This window comes from Cydia splendana, chromosome Z (assembly GCF_910591565.1).
Source record: "Cydia splendana chromosome Z, ilCydSple1.2, whole genome shotgun sequence".
Lineage (NCBI taxonomy): Eukaryota > Metazoa > Arthropoda > Insecta > Lepidoptera > Tortricidae > Cydia > Cydia splendana.
In genome coordinates, this window is record NC_085987.1 from 27,063,369 (window position 1) to 27,077,122 (window position 13,754).

General features: G+C 37.4%; 1 protein-coding gene across 2 annotated transcripts in view; it reads left to right on the forward strand.

The window, feature by feature from the left end:
* The window catches only part of LOC134804835 (DNA-binding protein D-ETS-3), an 81,808-nt gene that overhangs the window by 66,293 nt on the left and 1,761 nt on the right, over positions 1-13,754 (forward strand). For both annotated transcript variants that reach the window (XM_063778107.1, XM_063778106.1), the window contains exons 6-8: positions 4,983-5,030; positions 12,797-12,986; positions 13,133-13,341. In XM_063778107.1, coding sequence (XP_063634177.1) covers positions 4,983-5,030; positions 12,797-12,986; positions 13,133-13,341 — 447 coding nt within the window. The remainder of the gene's footprint in view (positions 1-4,982; positions 5,031-12,796; positions 12,987-13,132; positions 13,342-13,754) is intronic.

Below are 13,754 nucleotides of genomic sequence, written 5' to 3' on the forward strand. Positions count from 1 at the left end.
TGTGAGCAACTTGTCCATGTCTACTAGATTTCAACTCCGTTACAACGTAAACGAAGACATGAATTTCGCATTGTTGCAAATAAATTCGCGGCAATTGCTGACAACGATTGTGATAGATCTTTTCAGTCATTCTTACTTAAATATGTAAGGAGCTCGAGAATCCGCTTCGGGTCGGCTTCGCTTGCAATTCGCTCCCACATAAAAGTAGTCATTTATCATAATCATCTCGATTATATCGCGCCTCGCCCCTCCAACGGAGCCATTTAACCACCCTCGATTTAACTGTTATTGTGAACATTTTTGATTCCAAACGTGTCTTTTGTTAGAAGCTTAGTCACGGCTACGCTAGGCATTTTGAGTGGTTACAAATTCATTTTTTATCTAGCAAATGATGATTTGACAGCTAGACGAGCACTGACTTTTCTCCTTTTTAAATTACTACGTATTAGCGCATAAAAAGCGTATGAAAATAAATATATACTTTTATATTTCAATAATTGTAATCGAGGTTTGCGTTACACCTTATCGTATTAGTAAAACCTATATATTTATGGTGAGCTATTAAGGTAGGTATGGCATTTTATTTGTAATATTTGAATTCAACACTTTCGTTTATTCAAAAAAAGAGTCTGAGCAACACTATTATAAGTGAAAACATTGCGAAAAAGTTGCATTAATTCATGTTAACTAAGTGGCCTCACTAAATAGCATTCCTCACTTATTTAGTCGTCAGTTGGCGGAATGGGGTAAAAAGAAAATTATTGTAATGTGTGTTTTATGAAAACGTAGAACAGCCAGACGGACGCGCTCGCGTGTACAAATACGTCATTATTAGCGTGAGATGTTGACTAGTTGGAAGCAAATATTACCTTTTTAGTACAATGTTGGTGGCACACACGCGTACATCTCGGTACAGCTGATAACGCCGTGAATATTTACGACAAGTTGAAACATATTGACTCCTTGCAGGCCTCCTATAGTCCGTCGTGACTCATGGGTAACCGGAGGAAGAAAAATCCTTTGGAGCTACCTCGTATATAGGATACGAGTAAATTGGCTTGCCGTCGGCGAATGGCGCGGCAGCGAAAATCAGTTGTTGGTATCATGTCCAATATAAAAAAAAATAAGTTAATATCCAGTCTCTCTCTCTCTTCAATCGATCCCTCATTGCTGGGGATTGTGACTCCGTTTGATTCCGTCAACTAGTTGTCTCCATCGGTACCGTTCTGTAGCTTAGCTAAAATCCAGTCAAAGGGTTAATTTTGTTATTCAGGCTCACAGATCTACAATGTGCAAAATTTGTATTTTCTATCAAATAGCAAAAGTGCGTCGAAAATCGGAATGATGTCCAGTAGGGTCATAGGGTGATTCACTTTTGTATGGAGAAAAAAAAGTTGAAATATTTTCCCTGACTTTGCTCACCAATGGAGTCTCCCCACACTAAAAACTATCTATTTCAATTTTCAAAAGAATCGAATAACGTTTAGAGGTTGCACAAGTTGAAAAGGTAGAGTGAGAACCCCATACATTGCGTGAAAATGAACTATGTTCTAAAATTACAAAATATAATGAATTGATACTAAAATCGAATGAGAAAACTGAATTTTGCGTCTAAAACACGATAAAAGCACTTTTCCTTTGGAAACAGGTGGAAAAACTGAAAAATCTTAATTATTTAGAACATTTATCGAGTAACCAAAATCCAAGTTTACTACTAATTTTAAAATTTATATGTAGAAGGTTCAGTATCACACTACTCTCCGCTTTGATGGTAGCCGCTTAAACCATTTTCTACCCTCCGCTGTAGAGTCGTTGGTTATTTGAATAATCTTTGTTGATGTTGTGCAACCTCTAAATGTTGACCGATTTTTTTTTTTTTTAACGTATAATATTTTTTTATTACTTAGAACAAGAATTCGAGCAAAGTCAGATGAAAAACGAAAATTCGGAAAAATGAAACACCCTAATGTCCAGTGTCATTGGACATATTGAATTTAGAAATAATATGAGATTAAATTACTTGCTTTTGTAATACTTAGTATATTCCAAGACCCACCGTATCTCCTGAACACATGCAGTTCTTCGTGTTTTCCAGTCCGCTAACTAACCTTACATTCAAGCGGCCATTAGCGGCCGCTGTGTAGCTCAAAAGTGGTAGAGTTTTTTCATTTGTAGCCTGCTTCTTTCACGCTCACGAAATGTTCATATAAGTAATGGCACTAATGGCCTCCCATATGCACATTTCAATCATCTTCAAGCGTAAGCTTCATTGTAAATCTGTGTTCAGGTTAGTATTTAACTAATTTGGGGCATGTTATTGTAGGCACCTATATTCCTAAATATATAGGAAATACCTAACAGGTATGAGTCGCTTAACTTCAAACTCGGGTAAATCCATGTGTCAGATTTTAAGTGTGTGTTGTGTGTTGTGTGTCAGGTATTAAGAAAAGGTAATATGGTAGATATTTGCTGAGAGGGTCGAATGGATGTACTTACCCGAGTTTGAAGTTAAGCGACACATATGTAAGCTAGGTATGCGCTGTTTTTAACGCAGGTCTAGAATGTAGCGTTAATGTAATTCTATATCTGTGGATTTAAGTAATTTGGCGACCATAGATTTACTAGTTCAATTATACGGCTTAACTTTCCTCGGAAATACCTTGTCACATGAAGAATAATACATACATACATTGTATTGTACATTGTAGGAGAGGACGGAAAACCGCTAAAAGATGGACGAGTGAGTTTGAGGGCCGACACGTCAGTGGAGGCCCTCAAATAATACGAGTCCATCTTTAGCGTTTCCGGCCGAGGCATTACATAGTGCTTTTCACGACTACTGCGAGGAAATAAGAAAACATTTGCATAACTATAAGTACTAGCCCGCGATTTCTCTGGTAGCAAATTACTAGCCAATGCCTGTGCTGTCTCTTGAATTTCGGTAGGCGTCAGCGTAAAAATATCATTTTCTTCACTAGAAGAACTCATTTTTATAGCGAGCGTAGATACGTGTTTCTTTTATTTTTTATCAAACACAATTTACACTATCCAATTCAGTACGTATTTCCGATCCCGCATTTTTTACTTTTTTTATCACTTTTAAGAGGCGTTTTTCTGTTGTTTGCTTCAAACCGACTCTAGACTTAGAAGCGTTTTTGCTAAAAAAACCACAAACAGCTACAAAAGTAAAAAACGCCTTAAGCGTGAACTGAATGAACTGAATGAAAGAATAAATGGTTTTGACATTTCCTTTTTTTTAAACAAGAAATTGGTCCTATAAATAACCTAATTTCATTTATGAATTGAAATTATTGATTTTTATGTTTTAAATGATACTCATTGCTGTAGCGAACTGTCACCAATGACAGATGATGATAACAATGAAACATTGTAGTAGTGGTGGTTCAGGTGCTACAGCTATTGCCTACTTTCCAGCTTGGTTTTAGATCATCTATTGCCACATTTCCGAACAGTGGCGTGAAAAGAAATAATTTTCACTCGGAGTGTCTTGTACCTTACCTACTGTGCTCGATCGAAAATTGCATAGAATAGCACCATAATAACAAGGTGCATTTTTTAAAATCAGTAGTAAATATTGCTTTTTATGTGATTTCATTCTTTAAATGCGTTATTTTTTTTTGACCAACAAATGTTCACAACCCCAGAACTAGTGTCGTTATAAATACATCGGCCCCGCTACCGAAAATTCGTCACAAACACCCCACTTTACAATCCGGGAGCTAATTCAAGTGTCGTTAAAAATTACTATTTTATTATAACATTAACAAAGGCGCAAACTGTCGTTAGGGGAACGCTTTTGTTTCAATTTCATTGTATTGATAATTTGCATAGAAACCGCCGCTAGTGCGTGTATTACGCTTTTAATGAATATGATAAAGGAGAACGTTTATGATCTCGAATGTAAAAAGACCGGGCAAGTACAATTATATTTTACAATCTCTGTCTGTAATCAGGGTCTATTATGGCGAATTCAATCTTGGTCAGTGACTACAATACAAAATAAAAAATATGTACCTTGCGTTTCAAGTAATATGTAGTAATATAATAGCGTTGTAAGAGCCACCCCACATTGGCGTCTCCCGAGCGTCGACGTCTAGGCAACTCTATGGCTGCTGCTCGACGCAACGTTGGCGCAACTGTGCAGCGACGCCATTTTCCATAGCACTTACTAGACGCCGACGCTCAAAAGACGCTAGTGTGGCGCCCTTAAACACTTCTTTTGTAGAAAGTAAATCTACTACGATCATCGCAATGAGGCTTATCTTACCACTCTACTAGTAGCATGGAATCCACGGCATGCACTCCTTCGCAAAACGACAGTCAGAAACTTACCGCAGGCCTATCTATGCAAATTCAGTTAGGTGCAGGTCCCCTTCTCATTATACCTGTTTGAAATGCAATCTATGCACTGTATCGGAGTTTTTTCGTGGGCGCTGTTGTCGGCGCGGTCGCCAGGGGCAACGTTATCTTTCGAAGCGTCTAGGCCTATGTATCACAGGCGTGAAAAGCAGGATCTAGAGATAACCATCTCTACAGTGTTAGGAATGCCAAGAGAGACACGATGCAAGACCTGGAATAAACGCTAAATAGTATTGGAGTTCCTACTGAATGACCAGTTCAAAAGTTTCGCTGTCATTGCAAATTATCATAGTGATTTGCCCAATAATATCACTACATAAAGGTGGTGGTACTAGTGCACAACGCGGTCCCAGTACATGTCATCTTGAAACTTAAGTCATTGTCAATAGAGGTGACAGCAGGGTATCATCTATTGGGTATTAGCATGTCGAGCACTAGTAGGTACCACCACCTTAGATGGTTTCAGATCAATTATTTCAGAGAAAGGCAAGCGTCAAAATTAGGTGAGATGATTGTCTAACAAATGAATCATATAAAATTACAAAGAAACACGATTGATACAATAATAAATGCATTGTTAATATTTTTTTTGTTTGTTCCAGATCCTTATCAAATGTTTGGTCCAACGAGTAGTCGTCTGGCGAATTCAGGTAATTTAATATACAAAGTACTTGGTAATTTTTGTAAAATAAAAAAGATAAATCGTCTAGTACTCCATAGGCATTGGAAATCCAGCCAGCAATTAATCGGCAGCTGTCCAACTGAACCTGCAATTTAATTGAAGAGAGAGATTCTAGTACATTATTGTCGAGGCTCGGAAGTAGCTACTTGCAGGCTGAGGATTCTCGTATTAAACGGACGACCTTGGGAGTCCGTTTAATTGAATCCGTAGCCAGCAAGTAGCCTTCCAGCCGAGTCATATATAGTGCTTTTCTCAAAAATGGTGCAAGAAATATAAATATAATAGAAATATTTTACAAAAGCAACGTTCTTACGTATATATTTTCACAGAAATAAGTAGAAACAATTGAAAAAAATAGCTTGCCGCCTTTTTATTTTTTTAATTAAAAATAGAAGTGTATTTTTCTGCCGAAAATACGCCAACCTATTTGAGACAGCTAAATAGTGGCGGTACCAACATTATAACTAGTGGCTCTGTGAGCTGTAGACCTCGCGAGCAGAGCTTGAAATAACATGGTGCTAAGAGCTTTAAATATGTATAGTAAATTAAAGAAAAACAATACGAAATTTATGTGTAAAAAAATACAAAAAGTTATAATATCCCAGCATACAATTACTGGGGATCGAACCCAGACCCTCTGTGCAAACAGAAAAAGCGAACGTTTACAAACTGAGCCAAATAGTTCTTAGATGGGTTGACGAAATTTAGCAACTCCTTCTCAAATTAAAATTAGTTAAAATTAAATATCTAAATACCGCCTAAACCAGCGATAATTTTTTTCTGCTATTTTTGCTATTAACTCTGTAAACATGTTTCAAAAAGAAAAAAGTCTTATGATATCGATACGACTATTTGTTTAGGCGCCAGGTATCACGACTCCGCCATTTTTAAAAATTTCCAAAAACCGGATTGACAAAAAAATTTTATTTAGTCATAAAATTCGGTCACAAAATTTCACGAGAATCGGTTAAGAATTGCGACCTGTAGAGGAGAACATCCGGACATACGAAAGCAAAATGCCCGAGTCAAAACGTAGACCTTCGCTTCGCTTCGGTCAATTATAAGTACTCATCATCTGTTTGGCTCTTTAAGAGGCCTGTGCCTCCATTTCATATGGCCATTTCAACTTTTAAAAAGTTTGGAACACGACAAATAATGGAATTTGTATGTAACATTGCAGTCCCAAAATCGAGACTGCAATGTTTTTAACTTTTTAATTTTTGACTGACCATAAACTACGCGCTTCGCAACCAATTTTTTAAACGGAAAAGTCGACTTTGCCGTCCATTTTTGAGAAAAGAATACTTTCAGAATTAATAGAGCCGTAGGTACAGTCGACGTCAAATATATGTTTACATTTTCGACTTGACTTTTTGACATCGACTGTGTACTTGCTATAAAGCCGAACTCTGGTCCAAGGATAAAGAGATCGGAATTATCGGATTTTTAGTCTCAGCAAAACTCAATCGGCACCTTTTTTAACAATTGAAATTGCTTAAAAACAATAAAAACGACACCTTAAAAATAACGACCGAAATCAATTTCTCATTATTCAATCCTGACTAATTCATATCTGGCAAGGTGAAAGTGGCCAGGGGTGACCTGCAGGCTGACCTCTGAGAAAGTAGGGTGACCAGGTCTCACGCGGCGCGAGCACGCGAGATTGCGATAACAAACCCCATTCAAGGGTTTTCAGGCTTACGAGTGTATGGCGCACCGCGTTAAATGATCCATGAACTACTTTAGCTTGTTTTCAAGCTTTCACGAACAAACATTGTCCTAAACAGTCGTTTTTTATCAATTATCTTCTCGCTGAAAAATATAAACTGCCCTAAATCAGTTGTCTAACAAGTTAAAATATATTACCTATAAAGTGACACTGTTTGTTAAAACTACTCGCTAAGGTTAAATTGTAAGTAAATCAAATCAAATTGTTCTGCCACATGCAACATAGATCGCCGATAAAGCACAGTACGTGTGGGAACAGTACGCCACGTAACTGTATGCACTATCTCTCTGTAATCGGTACTTAAAATTCCATCAATTTATTTTCGAAGTTAAAAATTCTTATTACACGAACAAAAGGTGTAATATAGCTTGTTCCATAATGTATTTAAGTTTGTAAACCTGTATGAAAGTCAAATGTTAATAGGCTAACGACGACGGTTCGTCGGATAGGGGTGCGGCAGTCACTTATCATGCCACCTTATTTTATGTAAATTGCTGATATTTTATCAATATTAAGTCACTTATAACAGTTAGAGTTTTAACAAAGGGTGGTATAGATTACTTTTGTAGATAAATGTGTAGGTACGTAATAGATTTTAAGTGTTTTTCAATTATTTAATACTGATAAATCTAGATGATATTGATAAGCTATTTATATTATAGGTACTCTCAATATAATTTCTGAAAGTTCTATGTTTTCTACTCAATACTATTGTACGATTATTTACTAAAAACATATAACTTTATTTTTTATTAATGTGCCCCTGAATGAGTTCCCCGCTGGCTGTCAGCAATTTAAACGCATAAAGACAATTAAAGCCACGTGGCAGACCCGAACTCTAATTACGAGCCGAAGTTCCCATGGACGAACTCCCGTACCGTGTAATTTACCTGTCTTGACTTTTCTAACTTTTCCATAACAAAATCGCTCACACGCCACACGCTTGGGCCTGTTTGTTGTTCACCTGCTGCAATCATCTACAAGATCATAGTAAAACATTTGTTATTCTTCGCCCATCATGTTGACTTATAATACAAACTTTTATCTAAGTATTGCCATTTTCACAATATACAGTCACTAATATAAATAATAGAACATATATTAGGTAAGTAAGTATCTAAACTGAAAATCGTAATTCAAGACCAAAAAAAGTAAGACAATGTTGCCACTGTAAAATAGTAAATTCCTTTTAAAAATTAACACGCTAAGATAATTTATTTATTGGTAATTTTACTCCTACGATTTAAAAAAAGTACTTTTTTTTACTTATTTTTACGTAAATACAAGACGCGCTAGTAAAAAGTGGCAACATTGTCTTACTTTTTTTGGTCTTGAATTACGATTTTCAGTAAACTTAATAGAAGATGAGATATCTGGGACCGAGCTTTGCTTGATTGCATATAAAAACTCATAAAAGCTCGTTTTCCCAGAGATAAGACCTAATCGATGTTTACCCCCGATGGATGGATGGAATCACCCTGTATATATATATATATATATATATATATATATATATGTATATACAGGGTGATTTCGGGGTCGTGAGCCAGAACCACTTTTTCTGACTCTGTAAATGATCCACATTATCATATGCTAGTATTTGATTAAAATATAATTAGTTAATTTTTTCTTATTCTTCAAGAAAAATTAATGTTATACAAAATAATTATGGTCACCCTATGACTTTTGACATACGCTGTATGGAAAGCGACAAGACGTCACATTGAGTAGGGTGACCAAATTGTATGCAAAAAAGTTTTTTCCTACTTGTCATCTGGAAAATAATCATCATTATTGGTGATAAACAATAATTAACTACATCATTAGGCTCATCTTTGAATTCTGTATGATGTCTGGCTCGCTTGCTCCACGACCCCGAAATCACCCTGTATTATATATATACAAGAATTGCTCGTTTAAAGGTATAAGATAAGATATCCCAGGCGCCTTAGGTACTGTCAGTCATCAACATCATACGCGCGTCACGATCTAACAATAGATCAAGGCGAGCTGTGAGTGTGGCCCAAGATCGTGCAATCGTCATTGACTATTATTGCTTACATGTTACTATACTATAGATATCTAATAATAGATGACACATGTATATATCTCTATTCACTTTTACTCATCTACTTATATCAATGTCTGTCTACAAAACCGAAACGTTTACCTACCTTACTGGTCAATGATGTTATGATCAATGTAGCGTGTCCAGTTGGGGGTAGGTAAGTGTAAAGATCGCTGTTCTTTCAATCTATTTATTATATTATATTATATTAGGTAAGTTAAATTCCGTGATTTAAACCTCAATCACTATTACTTTATAAATGCTATAATAATAAAAAACGGCCATGAGCATGTCGGGCCACGCTCACTATAGGGTTCCGTAGTTTCCCGTCTATTAGTAAGATTAGTATTATGTACAGCGAGCGTTAAACTTTGGCCGGTTTGACTCACACTTGTCCGGTTTATTCTACGTTATTCACGTTAGACCGGGCCGTGTCCGGGCCGGAGCTTTCGGCGCATCGTTTTCTATGGAAATAATCACGTGATCACCTGTCATATCATAGAAAAGTAAGCGCCGGAAGCTGCGGCCCGGATACGGTCCGGTCTAACGTGAGTTATCCTTTAATAAGGGCCTACATATATATATATATAAATAGATGCGCTGCATTTATAAGTTTCACGATTTTAATACAGCATGATACCTATCACCTGTACGAGTATAGCCGCTGCACAGCACATGTACCTAACTTTCGTTGAAAGCGCAAAAAGAAAACGCTGTTCCTCGAGAGTATAAGCTTTATTTTTCCATTGTATCAGCGACGTATAAATAGCAAATGTAATACACTCTGTTCCGCCGGTCGGGCACGGCCCGTTACACTCGACTGGGCCTCCTCGCCAGTCGTGCGGGCTTGAACAAGCCCGCCCAATATCGCGACATGCTCCTACGTCACCCCGAACATAAACCAATGTCGAATACTAAATCTTCTCCTTACACGGGCCTTCGATCAAGCGTTACATAGTAGCTTATGCTTCACTTTCTACGCCTTCTTTCGAAAGGTTCTATCTGATAGTTTAATCGGCAACGAGTTTGAATAACAGGTAAAGTATGCAATCACTTTGACATTATCTGATACTTATTAAGTATTTAGTTGGAATTGTATGTAATGTAATACACGTAAGAAAACGGGCGTTGCTCTGAAAAGTACAACAAGCTTTTATCACCAACTCCTGACCAACTCACCTACTTTTTCGACAGTCATCTACTGCTATAGTATTTTTCAAAAACAAAGAGTACTGTGACAGGTGTCATTTCAATACAATTTTGGGAGATATGGCGTTTTAAGGTTACCTGTAAATTGTATGGAGATGACACTGTCCACCCTTCGTTTAAAAAAAATACTATACATCGAAACTATTGCCAGCCTCCGTCTCTATCGACAGATTAGCTTGACGGGACCATAACATTACATAAACTACATTTTCACGTAAATATGCAAGAGTTGCAGGCATCCTTAGGTTACGGTGACTGCTTGCCACAGGCGCGTACTATAAAAAATCTATTTGAATATAAAAAAAATAAGTATGGGATTTTCTTAAATACACTTTCATGGTTTACTAATATGTGGCCGAAAATTGTATGGCAAATTATCACTACCCAAACTATTTTTCCCATAGTATAATTTGGCAAAACTATCAGATGGCAGACCAATGTTTCGCATATATAACATGTCGCAAATGATTATTTACAATATTATCGTATGGCAAAATATTTAGTTGGTCATGTTTCAAAATGTCTTTTATTGTTATGTCGAATGTATTGATAGGCATAAATTATTTTTCGCCTAATATTGTGAATAACGTACCTATCCCTGGGAGCAGTTTCGTTTTTAGGGTCATAAAAAAAAATAACCCTAACCTACCTATCTCTAGGAGCAGTCTCGTTTTACGGGTCATAAAAAAAAATAACCCTAACCTACCTATCTCTGGGAGCAGATTCGTTTTTAGGGTCACCAAAAAAAAATAACCCTAACCTACCTATCTCTGGGAGCAGATTCGTTTTTAGGGTCATCAAAAAAAAATAACCCTAACCTACCTATCTCTGGGAGCAGATTCGTTTTTAGGGTCAACAAAAAAAAACCCTAACCGACCTATCTCTGGGAGCTGTTTCGTATTTAGGGTCATCAAAAAAAAAACCCTAACCTACCTATCTCTGGGAGCAGATTCGTTTTTAGGGTCAACAAAAAAAAACCCTAACCGACCTATCTCTGGGAGCAGTTTCGTTTTACGGGTCATAAAAAAAAATAACCATAACCTACCTATCTCTGGGAGCAATTTCGTTTTTAGGGTCTTAAAAAAAATAACCATAACCTACCTATCTCTGGGAGCAGTTTCGTTTTACGGGTCATAAAAAAAATGCTAAATATAGTTGTGATCCAATAAAAAGTATGCGAAATTTCAATTTGGGCAAACGTTATTTAACAATATAGGTATAATAAAACATTTGCTTAGTAACTATTTTTCTAAATGAATCGTGGTAAAATGAACATCTGCTAAATAAAATTGTGTTCAAATAAAAATTATGCTAAATAATAATATGCTAAGTATTGGTTTGCCAACTAAAAGTACTGCAATAAGTTGGTTGGGAAGTGAAATTAGGCGAAAAATATTTCGGCGAGATGGCAGTACACCACACTTTCATATCATTTATCAAACAAGTACCACTATAAAAAAGCTAACATTTGTTAAAGGTAGGTATCTAATCAAGTAATCAGTGACACACGCAACTTCCTAGTCTGTACTTTTTTTAGGGTTCCGTGCACTGTCCGTCTGTCCGTCTGTCTGTCTGTCTCCAGGCTGTATCTCATGAATCATCTCACGTGATAGCTAGACAGTTAAAATTTCCACAGATGATGTAGGTATTTCTGTTGCCACTATAAAGCAACAAATACTAAAAAGTACGGGACTCTCGGTGAGCGAGTGCGACTCCCAGTTGTCCGGTTTTTTTGAACAATAATACCTGAAAGTAAACACTGAAAGTTGTGCAAAACTATCGTAATAAAGCATCTGTGGCCTGTGCTACGAGTAGCTCACGCTTGGTGGTGCACTTGCCGACCGCATCTAGCACAGCTTGAAGGGGCATTACTGCCATTTTACACTTCATACTGAGTGCCCGTAAATTATTAGCAAGGGATCCTTTACGCCACAATTTGTTCTGTTCACATTCATTAAAGTTTACAACATGTAATACTTATTGAAAATGCGGGTTAACAACGCTAAATTTTAATTATTTATGTGGTACCTAGTAACTAGGTATAGAATCAAACCTGTCCTTTTCTTCTCGTGCTTATACTCGTATTGAGACAGCAAGCAAATGATTCCAAAAGTGATTCCAACATTACACTTTTCTTTGTACTTACTTTCCATGATCGTTCCACGATATTAAGAGAATTATGGCCCAACATTCACGAATTTGCATGTGAGTAGCAACGTAATTCAAATAAATAAAATGTTTAAGTTCAAATTTAAGGAAGCCTGGATTACAGGGGATTAAAATGTAGATACCTACCTTGAGACCCATATCCACATATGTGGCGCTATATCTAAAAAATCAAACGCACATCTGTTTCTTAGTCTGATGCGCAGTTTCTAAGTATATCTTTTATATCGGGTCTTCAGTATAATGGTGTCTGAATGAATCTGAACCATTACGAGTAAATATCGAGGGCAAGTCGCCCGGGGCGCGGTGAAATGCTCATTTTATGTGTGGTAATGATAGGGTTTGGGACGGCAATCAGTCACCACGCTAATGACAGCGATTAACAAAAGTAGCTTAAACGCTTTAAAAATCGTTTAAGTGCTATCAAATCCCTGGGCGCAAGGCGACAATGTAGCGAAACAAATAGGATTGCGATTGCGACATAGCTGCCACTATTTTTTGCAGCTAGCAGTAACCTGATACAAATTTGACTGTACGTTACTAATTACGCTTTTAATTTCAGGATCAGGTCAAATACAACTCTGGCAGTTCCTGTTGGAACTTCTGAGTGACTCGAGCAACGCAGGCTGCATCACCTGGGAGGGCACCAACGGCGAGTTCAAGCTGACCGACCCGGACGAGGTGGCGCGCCGGTGGGGCGAGCGCAAGTCCAAGCCCAACATGAATTACGACAAACTGAGCAGGGCTCTCAGGTAACATAGACCTAGATCGAAGCGTGTGGCTAAGCGACTTGTCGGGTACCCGTTTCCTTGCTGTGCGAGTTCACCCTAGAGCGACAGTTTATTTCGAATAATTTGTTGTTTTGATAGATTTTTTCTAATGTTTCACCTTTGTCCAGATACTACTATGACAAGAACATCATGACTAAGGTCCATGGCAAACGCTATGCCTATAAATTCGACTTCCAAGGGCTAGCGGCGGCCACACAACCGGCGGCGAGCGATCCGGCATATAAATATCAAAGTGATCTTTTCATGAGCTCTTACCATCATTCGGCAAAGCTCTCGTCATTCATGGCTCCCCACGCAGCCATGCCGACATCAACAGGTAACTAAATACACTATTATAATAACTGCTCTAAGCGACTTTTCACAATGCGAACTAATGTTACGTGCCAAAATCATTTCTTTACTGAAAGTGCGACTGCTAAAAAAACATGTCAACATACTTGTAAGTGGTATAATGATAGAGTTAATGCCATGCACCCTTCAAACGCAGTACGCACTTGAGGGAATCTGCATTTCTCAGTGCTAATACGGCGGTACACTCGCTTGTGCAAATATTGGCACGGTACTCGAAACGGGTTGTCAGTGGCAAGACTCGACTTAGCACTCTTGACTTAATGGAAGGCTATGTTAAACTATATTCAAACCCAAAAAGATTAAATGTACTGATGAAATATAAAGTCAAGAATTTAGACAAATATAGTAGTTTCAGTAATTTATTTACCCAATGGTAAT